At 29.1% G+C, this 14,635-nt stretch overlaps 2 protein-coding genes across 2 annotated transcripts; both read right to left on the bottom strand.

Moving 5' to 3' along the window:
* Positions 1-1,782: 1,782 nt before the first annotated feature.
* On the bottom strand, positions 1,783-3,810 carry LOC113869423 (UPF0496 protein At2g18630-like). Its single transcript, XM_027505741.1, has 2 exons — positions 3,448-3,810; positions 1,783-3,079 (listed from the first exon to the last, which is right to left on the bottom strand). Exon 2 carries the CDS (start codon positions 3,063-3,065, stop codon positions 1,923-1,925), a length of 1,143 nt encoding a protein of 380 aa, XP_027361542.1. The 5' UTR covers positions 3,066-3,079; positions 3,448-3,810; the 3' UTR covers positions 1,783-1,922.
* A 9,329-nt stretch (positions 3,811-13,139) lies between these two features.
* Positions 13,140-14,238, bottom strand: LOC113870302 (geranylgeranyl pyrophosphate synthase, chloroplastic-like). The gene has a single exon (XM_027506893.1). The coding sequence runs from the start codon at positions 14,232-14,234 to the stop codon at positions 13,140-13,142; it is 1,095 nt and encodes a 364-aa protein (XP_027362694.1). The 5' UTR covers positions 14,235-14,238.
* Positions 14,239-14,635: the final 397 nt, after the last annotated feature.

Here is a 14,635-nt window from a genome sequence, read left to right on the forward strand (position 1 = left end):
TTAAGCATCTTTCCTCATCTTTTCAATCTAAATCACAAATAAGGAGGTTTGCATCGGAATCGGGATCTTTCTTCCAAGGATCATAGGATTGCAGATGCTATCTATTTGTGCGCATGTTAACGTGTGAGAGAGACATTCATAATTAGTTAATAACGAGATTAGCTTTATTTTACACACCTGCGTAAAAGAGGTGATAAGTGTTTCTCCAAACCAGTCAAAGAAAAACATCAATCTATGGTTTCAGAGTACCTTGACACTAGTCCCCTACGAAATGAAACATGCTACGCTACTAGTTACATTTAAATTATGAATCTGGTCCTTCATATCATACTCCTGTACACAATGTATTGCTGCCTTTCCAATAGACCAAACTTGTTCTTCAATGAAACACTCTGTAATTTATCACCAAATTCTGAAATCACCAAGTTTGTCACATCCTTGGTATGTTATTGGATCTCTTGCAACAGAGTGAATAAGTTGTCCTTTAATGTCCAGACATTCAGAAGTTTTAGTATTTTCCTGTAAGTTTACCTTACAGAAAAGTTGTCATATGCAGCCAAGACCCAAACATATTTGCTAATGATCAGACATGTCTTGGTATTTTTTCAATCTTTCAAGCATGTGAAAAAAATTCAATTAAAGTTATTTTATTGGTCCACCTCAAATTTTCAGCACTACATCAAGCACTTCTAAGATTCTGTAAAAGGATTGAGAAAGTCATTAAAAAAATGGAATTTTGATAAAGTTTATTGGTTCCATGACAGGTGTGCTTGATTTTGACTGAAGATTTTTCACTTTTCATTCGAAAAATAACTAAATACGCATGCATATACAAGATAATCTTAATTTAACATGAAAGAAGTCCTAATTTTTTGCATAATAATATTTTCTTATTTACTTTACCATCACAGATGTTTAAAAAAGAAAAGGGACAATTTACGGAATATTTGTTTCTCTCTCTTTGTGGAAATGATTAAGAAACCGTCTTCTTCTCTAGTAATAAATAAAGGTAAAGAACCTTTTCATATAAAATTACAATTACATGAGAATCATGTGTTTCCAACATGTTAGTTTTTATTGTTCTTGTTTTTGTTGAGAATCTAAGCATTTACAACTCAGTGTTCAGTTCCTCTTTAAGGGAAGGGGTAACTTTGTGGAATCATTTGTAATTGTAGACACATATCTTATGCAAAATTCATTCCAGAAAAAAAAAAAAAAAAAACTACAACATCAAATCTTCTAAAAAGCATCACCAGGTTCCTATAGGATGCAGCCACTGTCATCAGTGGATGCCTCAAACATCAAGATCCTATCAAAGCATGCACAAAAACGTTTATCTTACGCGCAAGAAACCAATAAAGAAAGCATCTACTACCACCAAGCGGGGTTCTGCACAACTGTATATATATTTTTAAATCTTGTTAACTCAGAAGTATAGAGTTTCTATTAAAAATCACGTTGAACTATTTAAAAATTTATTTTAAAAAGTATATTAATGTCTTTTGTATAAACAAATTTATTTAATTTCTTAACTAGTGTTTTAATGTATGAAAAAGTACCCTTAGGGCACTAGCCATTTGCTAAACTTGCTCTATCAATTGTCCAAGACTTATTAATTCCAGCTTTGATTGCGCTTCTCATGATTCTAATATTTTTGCCCACAGCCACATTGATGTTCAATTGCATCTGGCTAGGAGCAAAAGAAAACACAAAATAGAAGGAAATTTGTTTTGCAATGGTGAACAGTGCAAAGATCCAAGTATTGGCAGCAATTATACACAAGTTAATATTTTTATTTTTCTCCATAATCATAAAGCACCTCATAGCCATTATAAGCTGGGTGTTTAATGAGTACATTATAGCAGGAGCAAAAGAAGATGACAAGTAGAGAGAGTAATCTATAAAACATGCCAAAATGGTGTCTAACTAGAGTAATTAATAATTCTTTTCACAACCACTGTCCTTGCTCTCCTTATCTGCCGACTACATTCATCAGCTTGCTTACTCAAATTCTCAATGGTCTCAGCAAAAGTGTCTATATTCTTCTTAATCTCATCAATTGCAAACCTTACAGCATCCTCATTTTTAAGAGCAAAATCAGCACTCTGCAACATGGATTCAATCTTTATTTCCAATTGATCAATTCGCACCTGAATGTTTTTCAAGTCCACCAATGTAATGTAACTACCAACCTGCATTGAACTGATCAATTCCCTTTGGCCCTTTAGAGCTGTCTCGTATCGCTTAAAAAGCGAGTTACACCATTTTCCCACTGAGCCAATTGGAACAGCCAATGCACCAGCCAAAGCAGTTACCACAGGTGGTGCAGCAACTGCAGCTGCCACCACCGAGAAAATCAAAACAGACACGAAAGCAGCAACAAAAATGGCATTGGACACCCGCTTCAGTGTCTTGAGGGACTTCAATTTCCTATCAAGCTTCTGCTTTCTAATTTGTAATTTCTTCAGCATTGACGCTTGTTTAGCATAAACAGATTGAAACATCGAATAAAACTCATCCGTGAAGGGGTCTCCAGCTTCTTTGAAATTCTTGAGCTCTTGCAATGTCTTCACATAAGTGGACCCTTCAACCCTATTTTGCACCTCTTCCTCAAAAGAGGTAATTGCAGACTTAACAATAACATGTCTTTCACGTGCTCGATTCAAGCATTTATCAAGAGCATTACAGAATTCCAATGTCTGAAGACTGTTTTCAAAGAAATCCTCCACCAAGGAGAATAACTCCCTGTCCTTCTTGTTCCATATATCTTGCTTGCACTCTAGAATGACTTTGGCAACATCCTGATTCATTTCAAGCAAACTACCAGTCACTTCTCGTAGGGACTCAATCGATATGGAACGAACCTCAATCCCATGAGCAAGGGAAGTAATCACCCTGTTGGTGCGCTCCTGAATGGTAGCATCTAAGGATTGCAAGTTAGGATCTTCAACACATGCAGCTTCGTAAGACCTTAAATCAGCCGCATACAGAGAATGGGTACCCATTTTGATGGGCGTTGGAACATCACTACCACTAGTGTTCTTGCTAGTTTGACTTCCCATCATATCCAAGTTTAGTACTAACAAAGATTAAAACCAATTTTTACCAAAAAAAAAAAAAAAAACCCAATTTCTAAGTTAGAAGACTAAATGCAACAACAAGATAAGCCTATTCTTTCCTCCTTCTCCCTCCAATCAATCACCAATACTCAATGCAAAGTTTGAATATTTCGCAAGATTGTGCCCAATTGGAACCGTGTGCACCCTTAAGAAGTAAGAAAGAAAAATACCTTGAATTTGGCCAGATCCAGGACCCAAAAGACAATCCTTCACTTGAGAAGACAAAATGGATACATATGAATATAAATTATAAAAACCCCTAGTCGAAGTTTATGTCTTGAAGTGCAATTATATATATGCACAGGACCAGAATAGAAGTTCTTAGTACCTGAGTGGTGTTCCTCACTTGAATTTGTTCTCCAAGAGAAAAGGATCACAAACAGAAGCGGGGGTGAAGGGAATGAGTGAAGAGAATCTGAGATGGATATGTATGGCCAGTTATAGGAAAACAATGATACACAGCAAAGCAGTGAATTGCAACTTCAACTGGGAAAGGAAAGATATGAAGATTGTGGCGGTTGAGAAGTGTGAGGACTTAGGATTTGCTGAACCAAGTAAGAAGTCAAAGGAAGGAAAGAAGATCAATGAACGACGGTTCAGCTGCTTCGCGTTTTGAAGGTACGAAGCAGCTTCTTCATCTTTACGGTCTATAGAAAGTGCGTCATCACTCATCACTATGTTTTGATTCAATTTTTTTTCAACGCAACGAGATGGGTTTTGGACTTTGGACCTTATGGGTTACCTTGCTACGATTCAGAAATTTCACCATACCCCGTTTCTTCAGTTTAAAAAATATAGTAATTTTTTAAAAATAATTTATCGTATTAAAATATAAAAACATAATCATTATATTATTTTAATTTTTTCAATAAATTTTTATTTTATATTTCTTAATTAATATCCATACTTACAACAGTTTACATTTTCATAATTCTTAATTAATATGAATAATTGTAAGGATCTTATTTATTGGTATTTTAAAGTTATTGATTAAATAGATTGATATTTTTAATTAAATTTATTTAATTATCGTGATTCATATTTTTATCAAGTAAAATATATTGGTTTTTATATTTTAAAGACGTTATATATTTGTCTATATTTAATGCTTTTTATAAAATAATATAAAGATGAAAAAATCATAGGAAGATCAAGATATGATATTAATTTTTAGTATTGATTGTTTGTATACAGCTTTATGTTCAAGGTCGAATGTTTTCACGTTTGTAAATGGGTTAAATGGTTTTAGAGAATATTATCAGCGAACAAGTTGCTTTTATATAAAAGTGAGATAAATAAATCTTTGTCGTGTAATTATACATAGATAATCACAATTAAAATATATTTAAAACTTCATAAACACTTTAAAAAGTTGAATGTATTTAAAAAATTTACATTATTTTTATCAACATTAATTATTCCTAATAAGATTTTAACTAAAAATATTAATTTGTTTCACTTTCAGGTAAAAATGGCTCTTTTATTTAATACGTGAACTTAAAGTACAAAAAAAATATGTTCTTAATTATCAACACAGGTTAATAAGAGTGGCAAATATTTTGATATTATTTAAGTAAGGTTTTGTGTTTCAGTTTGTGTATGTAAAAAATCTCTAGTAATAAATTTATCCACTACATTCAGGTGCGCAACTCAAGTCAGATCTGGATTAAATTTGATGTGAACTAAAAAAATTATATGTTCGTAATTTTTACAAATATAACCAAAGTTGCTTTTAATCTCCCTATATTTTGTTAATCCCGACACTTATAAACTTTAATATTTTTAATGTAACATGCCTCTAAATATCTTATAACATATATCACTTTAGAATGATAACTAATAAGTTAATAATTAAGCCATTTTCTGTGACATATATATTTATGTTTAGCCTTTATTTTAATTAGGTTTTATACTGATTTATATGTTAAATGTGCAGTTTAATATGAAGAGACCACAAATAGATTTTGGTGTGTTTTGGGCCCAAATTAATGAAAGATCAAAATTTCGCAGCAGTCAGCACGCTCAAACCCTCTCAACAAGGCCTTGCACAACCGTACTTATCTACAGGAAGCCCAATTAAAAAGAGTTTTTAGTGTTTTTAAACCTTATAAAAGAGATACCTTAGACATCTTGTTGGACACATGGTTTACATATTGTCTTTCACTCTTTGATACATCTTTCATCTTGTCTCTCTTACACAGGATCGTTGGCATACTCTTTGTAAGATTTTGAACTTCAAGCTATCGTACTTGAAGACCGAAAAATCATCTCTTTCTAATTTATTTTTCTCTATGGCTTTGTTTATGATTGTTTTAGTTTTTCTATTTAACACGAGTAACTAAGTTCATAGGTAAGGCTATGAAAACTATTGTTTATGAATTTATAGAATTTTGAAGTTTGAATTTATATTTGATTTCCGTTCGTGATTAGCTTTTATCCTATTGCGCATAATTATAATCCTAATTAATTATCTCATCAGGCGACCATGTTTCGATTAGTTAATAGATCTATAGGATAAAATGAGACAATGAATTATGTAGATCAAACCAATTTTTCTCTTCCAATCGTTATTAAATTAACAAGTTCATAGATCCTTTATACTTTATTTAATTAATGTCTTGCATGATCATTGGGGATATTAATTTATAGAAATAATATTAGTATTGCATAATCATTGGGTATTAAAAGTATTTGTATGAATGATTCTTGATCACAAGGAAATCAAATTTAAAGTTAAACAAAAAAAGAACATAAAGGATTGATTGAGAAAATACATATGTCCTAGGTTCATCTCTTATAAGTTCAAATAAGACGTGTGTTGTGTTATTTACTTTTATTCATAATTAATTTTATAATTAAATTATAGTTCTTACTTAATAATATATCGAAAAATTATTTTAGAATCATTTATTACTTCTCGCGGGTACATTTATCCTTCGAACAATCACTAACGTAACATAAATAAATGTAGGGTACATTGCTATTAGGTGGTCATGGATAATGTTTTTAAAAAATTACTTAAAAAATATTCTTAAAGGATCAAAATTAAATTTAATCATATTTTTAAGAAAATTATATTCAAACCATTTAAGTATTTTAGTCTCCAATATATAATTTTGTAGGTTATTTTTTCTAAGCATGATTTTTTTAATATTTTAAAAATAAAAAGCATTCACATTTTTTAAAATAAACAATTAATTTTATTATCTATTAATATAAAATTAATTATTATAATTATTTCACATATAAAAAAAGTATAAAATAATAGTTTATTTTACAACGTAGAATTTTAAATAAAGAGTTATAAGTTATTTAATATTTTAAATATTAAAAATATTGATATTTTTTAAAATAAATTATGATCATCAATGCCACGGTGAAGTCTCTATGGAGGCAACAAGAAGCTCCTCTTTCGCCAAGTCTTATCAAGGTTTTCAGCTTGCTTGCCTCCACTACCATGCACCCTTAGAGTGGATGGTACTGAAATGGCTTCATGATGAACCATTTCTTAATTAATTTCTTAGATCCAAATTTGACAGTATAAGGGTGTTGTGTTGTGCCATATTTGAATCGGGAAGATGAACTGAGGATAAATTATGACAGTGCTGTGCGGAGAGATCAGAATCAAATACGTGACTCACATAATTTTTCACCTAAAATTTATAGGTATTTCATCATATTTAATTAAAATATACTGCTAGTATTTTTTTATATTATTAGTATAGTTTAATTAAATTTTAATAATTATTTCTCCTCATTTGAATTGTACCAAGCATACTGGAAGGTAGCAAATTACCCTTCACCTATTATATTTTCACAAATTCTTATTATTGAATAAACTATTTCACTCTTTCTTTAGTAGGATTTATATACAAATTAAAAATAAAAAGGGTAAGAAAAATATTATCTTGAAGAGTTCTAATATTTCTGATATTTTTAATATTTAAAAATACAATTTCATTTAACTACATTATGCTCGCATTGTATTAATTAATGCTATCTCTTGTTAATTTTCCATATTACAAGTATCATAAAAAGAAAAGTCAACAATTTTTTTGTTTTCTCAGACGACAAATAAATAAAACAAATTTTATTTAAATAACGATGATATTTTGTAAAGGAATTGGAAAAAATAAAGTAATGAAAAGTAATAATCATATTTTCCTGGGAAGATCATGGTGACTTTCTTCGAGAGTACAATTGTGCTAAGACTCGTAAACACTTCACTCCTTAAAATCCTGCGAATGAAGTCCATTCATGGAGGCTCTACCAATAATGTTTTTGTCTTGTATGCACACAGCATAATATACACGCGCTTACGGTGGACCCAATGTTTTCTATTACACAAATATCAATAAATACACAATGTTCAGCCGTAGAAACAAGTATTTTGATAAATTATCAATAAATGTTTTTCTAATAGCTTAACAATAAGCTAATTCAATTTTTAAAAATCAATTTATATTTTATTTTACCTCATACTTAACTAATCTAAAAACACTCTTATCCAAGTTGGTTTGACCAGATTCAATTTGATCATGTTAAAATTTATGTTTGACAAATATCTAATCCATTCCAGCAGGTGATCCCACATATTATGAGTGTTTTTAGATAATAAGTTTATTAAAAAAAACTATATAAATCATAAATTATTTCAAAGAAATACTATAGTTGCGAAATTGTAATATTCCACCTTGGTTTTCATAGTTTAGACTAAGTTTTCCTTTTCTACAGCGGCGAAAGTTGAACTTTGAAGCGTATTCTATCCAACATTCAGAAAATTCTCATTCGGAAAAGGACGAGAAAGGGGCAAATATGAAATATAACGCTAAACATCTATTTAAACTGGAACAAAAAAAGGACAAAGAAAATAAACACAACTTCACGTTTCTTTCTCATCACTTTCTTTCACATCAAACAACTTAGAATTTTAATCATTTTCTAATACGCCATTGGTTGTTTATGTTAACTTTGTAATTTTAAAACCAAAATTGTGGTGAATTGAATTAATTTTGAGAAAGGTAAAAATTTTCAACTTTTTATTATAAAATTAATTGTGCATATAAAACTATAAATTATATCTTATTTGGAAACTCAGAAATTATATCTTATTTGTATATTAAAAGCAAAATAAATTAATTATTTTCGAATTTTAAATTATCACTCACCAAACATAAATTTAGAAGGTTATGGATTGGTTGGTAATTTCGTCTATCTTGTCATGCCATATTCTTAGTGGTTTTAGCCTATTGTTTCTTCGAGACCTTTTTGGCATCACCTCGCTATATCTAACGGCTTCTCAAATGTCAATGGACTAAAGGCATATTTGAAACTAATTTTAAAATCTATTTTAATAATTTTTATATAGTTTATTAAAATAAAATTCTTGCAATTTATTTTAGCAAAACCTATTGTTAATTTTATGGTAATAGTTGTAATTTAAAAATTAATAAATATTTAAATAAAATTATGTATCTAATGTTCTTTAAACTTTACTATACAAAGATAAAAATAATTACATTATTTATTATTGTTGTTGTTGGAATTTATTTAATTATTATTCTAAAAATTAATAAATAATATTTTTAATGTTAGTATCAGATTTTAGAATTAATTTTAAGTAATTAATCATATAAATGCTTTAAAAATATACTTATCACACTTTTATAGTTTTAAATATAATAAATTTTTTTAACTTTTAAATGTTTAGACGCAGTCATAGAAAATAAATTTGATAAAATTAAATTAAGATATACAGAAAATTATAAAATATGAATGTATTATTAGTTTTTATTAAATTTTTTACTTTTAATTTCATATTTAATCTCCTTTATTTCATTTTTCTTCTTATTATTAATATTTTTAAAATTAAATAACAAAAAATACTATAATAAAAATAAGAATTTTATTAAAAAGATTAAAAATAAGAAGTTAATAATAATAAAATTTTATTAAAAAATATTTATTATATTTTTATAACTTCATTATAATAAATATGTACTTTTTTTTATAAAAAAAATTATTTATAAATACTTAAATTCAACGCCAAAAATAAATAGGCCAGAAAAATTACCACTGTAAAAGGAAGTTTGTGGCTATGATTAGCTTTCCAAGGCTTATTTCAGTGTCATCCTATTTTTTTTAGGTCATATTCAGATATAATTAAGTTAAATAAGGACGAGTCTTCACAATGCAATTTAAAACCTTAAAGTAATTGAATCCATAAGCTTTTTTCTTTATAAACTTGTTAATGTTTTATATTATATAAAATTATCATTCACACTTGATTCTAAAATTCATTATGATCTTAGAGTAATTATAGTCTTACTCTTAGACTAGGAAAAAGTTTTCTTGAAAGAGAGATTCGAACCTACACAAAAATGCCTATATACATATTGATTTTGCATTGACATTAATTGATGATGAAGATTTTCTCCATAGAACAGTGGTGAGGAAGATGTTCAATGAATCGGGTCAAACACGACGGATCCCAATTTATTTTGAAGCAGTACCAGCAACGTAGACTGCGAAATGCCTATATACAAATTCAGTCTTTCTAACTAGTTTTTTAAAATATTTGTTAATTTGTATGTATTAAAAAATATTAAATATAGGTTTCTATCTAATATTGTACTAAACCTTATAATCATTTTAAGAATATACAGTGAAAATAATGCATTAATTAAGAGATGTAATTAGTATTGTAATGTAATTTATTTTAAAACAATTTTAACTTCTCAACACGACTCTCGATACTATTCTTTATCTTTTATTTGTAACGACTGTGTAAATTATTTTGAAAATTAAAATCAAAATACAATTAAAAAGATGAAAATTAACATTGTCTTAAATTTCCAGGTCAATATAATTTTTTAAAAATATAGTAAATGTTAATAAATATTTTAAGAGTACTGTTTAAAAATTCAAAAGAAGACAAAATTTGTTATATATGCATTAATACACACTTATTGTGATTTTCAAGATATTTTCAATTTTTAACATTTTGATATTTTAATTTCTGCTCTTAAAACATCAATATTTAAGATTCTAAAAATAAATTTAAGAAAATAGAAAAATTAATTACACTTGTTTTTTGTTTTAAACATGAATGTGTAAGTATTTTTAATAACATAATTTTATATCTTATTTAAGAGTTCATAACTTATTTAGGAGTTGCTCTTTTTTTTAAAAAAAATTATAGACTTGTTTAACGAATAAAAAAGAAAATAAAATTTTATAATTTTTTAAAAATAGTTTATAAAACTAAAAAAAAAATGCAACTCATTGAAAAGTAGCTTTTCATATGTTTTATTTATTTATTTATTATTATTATTTATTAAATAATTTATGCTCACATATAATATATTTAAAAATAAATTTTAGTTAGTTGAAGTTTAGTTTATCAATGAAAAATTATATTTAAAAAAATATAATTATATTTGATAAGGCTAGTAAAACATGAAATTACTACCATTTGTTTAAACACTAATCCAGAGAGCATTTTCTTAAACGAGAATTTTAAGCTACCAATTGAAAGTAAATATTTTATTTTTATTTAATGACTCACTGTTCTACTTTCAATTTCTAAAACTCGATTACCATACCTTTCCTAAATCACCTTTATTATTATAATTATTTTCTACGGTATAAAAATTGTCAAAATAATAATATAAATTAATTTATATTGTCTGTTTTTATTAAATAAAATATTTTAAATTGAGAGTAAAAGAAAAATCTATAAAAGATTTTAAATATTTTATAAATTTCCAGATTTCAAATTTTAGATTAAAAATTTATGATGTTCTTATATGCCATTTTATGTTTATTAAATAGTTCAATGATAAACTTTATCTAATATTATCAACTTAAGGATCTAATTTTTCAATTTTAAACTAGTTTATCTGTTAATTTTTCTGGATTCATCTATTATCGCACAAAATAATATTAATACTTAATTTTTAATCATTTAGTTGTACAGTTGAAATCATTGAATATCTTTGATTTAAGCAAATAATTATAATTTATAAATGAATCTATCTCAATCCAATAATTTTATTAAACAAACTCATGTTTTTTTTTTCCTTCTTATCGGTAAATTAATGCACTTGTCTAACTTAAAGCAGAGACCCGTCTGCAGGAACGAACCAAAAATTGCTGCTGATTGGTCCCTTTTGCTATTAATACTATTTTGTCCATTTAATTTATGCCAAAATAACGATAATCAGAAAAAATCACAACCAAACAGCATAAAATTCATATCTTATTAGCTATATAAATCATACAATATTATTAATTCGATGAAAATAACGATCAAGTCTTAACACAACACAGTATTATCATGAGTAATTTGTAAGCGAAAAAAAAAAGATAATTTACTTTAAAGGGAAGAAAGGAAAAATGTTTATATAACTTTTTAGAGTTGATTTTAAGCATTTTAAAAAATATTTCAAAAAAATTATTTATTAAAAATATTAAAATTATAAATTTGGATGTTTAAAAATATTCTTATAGATGAATATTATTAAAATTGAAGAAAAAGTCATGCCAAAGACAGTGTCTTAAAATATATTTAGAATTAAAAAAAAATGCTAACGACGGTTCTAAAAATATTAGTGAAATATGAATTTATAAAATAACATTGATTTTACTCAATTTGAATATAAAATGATAAAAAACACCAAAATAAGCTTTTAAAATTTTAAAATATATATATATATATATATATATATATATATATAATATGAGACTAAAAATATCGATATGTGAGATCCGAGAAAATTAAATAAATATTTACTTACTGTGATATTAACTGAGTCATGCAACATAGAATTTTGTGCTTTCTCCATCCTTGTAGTGCACATAAAACCTTATCCAAAATTGAACAACAACCATCAGTTCATGCCCCCAATTACATATACACATAATACATCCTTTAAGTGTTTTAAAATACTAATTAATATGCTTTCACTACATTTTTAAAAAGTTGTAAAATGACATTTATATACAATTTTGAAGTGACAATGCATTAATAGGCATTACTTAATCGTCACACACATATAGATAGATAGAGACTATCTTTTAATAACGGAATATTATATTACCAAAAAAATATTGATTTCATTATAATTAATTTTAAAGTAATATTTATAGTAATTTTAAACAATTAATACTATATTTTTGTACATCAATAATATATTAAGTTTCAAATTAACTATTAACATATCTTAAATAATTAATAATATATTTTGTATTCCATAAATGCATATATCATACGAGTAATCAGTTTGATAGTAAAACACTATCACATGTAACTGTTGGCAAATTGCGCAAAAGGTTTCCAATAGCGGTAGAAGTATCGTGTGGCCAGGGTAAAAAGTCTACGCTTAAGTAATATATTTTTGTTTCCTTTTGTGTGTATTTAAAAATATATATACACATACACGAACAGAAAATAACTTATGTAAATTTTTATTTTATTATTATATATATCTATAAATATATACAAATGACTTATATATCACATTTTAATTATATTATTAATTATTATATAAAATTGTAAGATAAAATATTTAATTTGAATAATTATAGAAAGTAAAACCACTCATAAATTAAATTATAACAATTAAGAGTACTGTTGAATCACCATAAATAAAAAGGTGCAATTAAGTCAATAATAAAGCTATTTTGGTGTGGGATCACCTTGCGATCTTGACAAAAGAAAAATTGAAATCTGTTTGCACCAACTCATCGTGCGACCATGCCAATTACAAGAGAGAAACATTTTGATGATCCGCCAAAACTCGCCAGCATAGTTGGAGGGAGGTTTGAAGAACCACGCACCAAAAAAATGGCAGTCTCGAATACCCAAATCCTACGCAGAATTCTAAAATCAAACCATAGAAAAAAAAAGATTTTTTATTACAAAACTCACTGGAGAATATATTTGACACATCCCCAGTTACAATATTGAGTTTTATTTTAATCATGCACTTATCCTAAACAGAGTCTATTAATCTAAATTTAATTTTGCCTGTAAGCAATGTAATTGGCTAAAGCAAACAATGGAGCTGCCTTTTCCGGATGAAACCCCCTCAACTGTTCCTTTGCATCACTGATTAATTTATCAGCAAATTCCTTAGATTTGGGTATCCCTAAAAGCTTAGGATATGTGACCTTATCGGCGACCAAGTCCTTCCCCGCAGTCTTCCCCAAATCCTCAGACGACTTAGTAACATCAAGAATATCATCCACAACCTGAAACAACAACCCAATCGACCTGGCAAACTTCCTTAACCTCTCCACTTCCTCGTCCGAACCACCACCCACTATCCCTCCCAACACAACCGAAGATTCCAATAACGCTGCCGTTTTGTGTAGATGGATAAATTCGAGTCTCTCCAAACCCACATTCGACAACCCTTCAGAATTTATATCCACAACTTGCCCCGCAACAAGACCTTCCTTACCAATCGACTTCGCTAACTCCCCAATCGCACGAACCACCCTCGCCGGTGACACGTCCTTCGTCGACACCGCCACGTGCTCGAACGCCAACGCCAGCAGGGCGTCGCCGGCGAGGACCGCCACGTCCTCGCCGAAGACCTTGTGGTTGGTCGGTTTTCCTCGCCGGAGGTCGTCGTTGTCCATGCAGGGCAAGTCGTCGTGAATCAGCGACATGGTGTGGATCATCTCGACGGCGCAGGCGGCGGGGATTGCGGTTTCTTCTCTGCCGCCGACGAGCTCGCAGGCGGCGATACAGAGCACCGGGCGGACACGCTTGCCGCCGGCGAGGAGGGAGTAGCGCATGGCCTCGTGGATCTTCTCTGGATCCTTCAGCGAAATAGCTTGGTCCAAGGCTTGGTTTACTGTGTTGGCTTTTTGGATCATGTAAGCCTTGAAATCGAAGTCTTGAATTTCTTCGTCTCTCACAGTGTCTTCCTTAGCAAGCACTGCAGAGACAGAGATAGGAGAAAAAGAATAGATTAACTTTGCTCTTCGTCGTTTGGGGAAAATGGGAAGCGTTTTGAGAGCGTGAAGAGAGGGGTTTTGAGTTGCGGGAATGGATCTGGTTCTTTGGTTGGGACGAGGCCAGGTTCCGATATTCACAGAACTCATCTTTGGTGAGGGATACGATACGCGTTTGGTTTCACTGTCGTTCACCTCGTTATATAGAGTTGGAATGGAACCTAAGGGTGCTCTCTGCTACTTGCCATCATTCTTTGATTCCAATGCATTCCGACAAATCATTTCACGGATCTCTTTCGTTTGAAAATTTTGTTTTTATTGTTTTTAATAAAATTTTACTCCCTCGGTGTCTATTTAAACAGACAAACAAGTTTCATACAAGATGCTTCTTTTGGTATGTCATGAATGGGGATAGATAACGCCAACTACTGTCACCACCACTGCAACCAACGGCAAATGAACGTGCTTTTTCGCTTTGGCTGGATAGGGTTCATGGAACGCTTTGTTGGGAAATCAATTGACAGTTGAGGATAATTTTTTTATTACGCTTA

This window comes from Abrus precatorius, unplaced genomic scaffold (assembly GCF_003935025.1).
Source record: "Abrus precatorius isolate BTA unplaced genomic scaffold, Abrus_2018 Scaffold6, whole genome shotgun sequence".
Lineage (NCBI taxonomy): Eukaryota > Viridiplantae > Streptophyta > Magnoliopsida > Fabales > Fabaceae > Abrus > Abrus precatorius.

Excerpts from the sequence above, each read along its gene's own strand:
- LOC113869423 (XM_027505741.1), bottom strand. The coding sequence starts at position 3,065 with ATGATGGGAAGTCAAACTAGCAAGAACACTAGTGGTAGTGATGTTCCA.
- LOC113870302 (XM_027506893.1), bottom strand. The coding sequence starts at position 14,234 with ATGAGTTCTGTGAATATCGGAACCTGGCCTCGTCCCAACCAAAGAACC.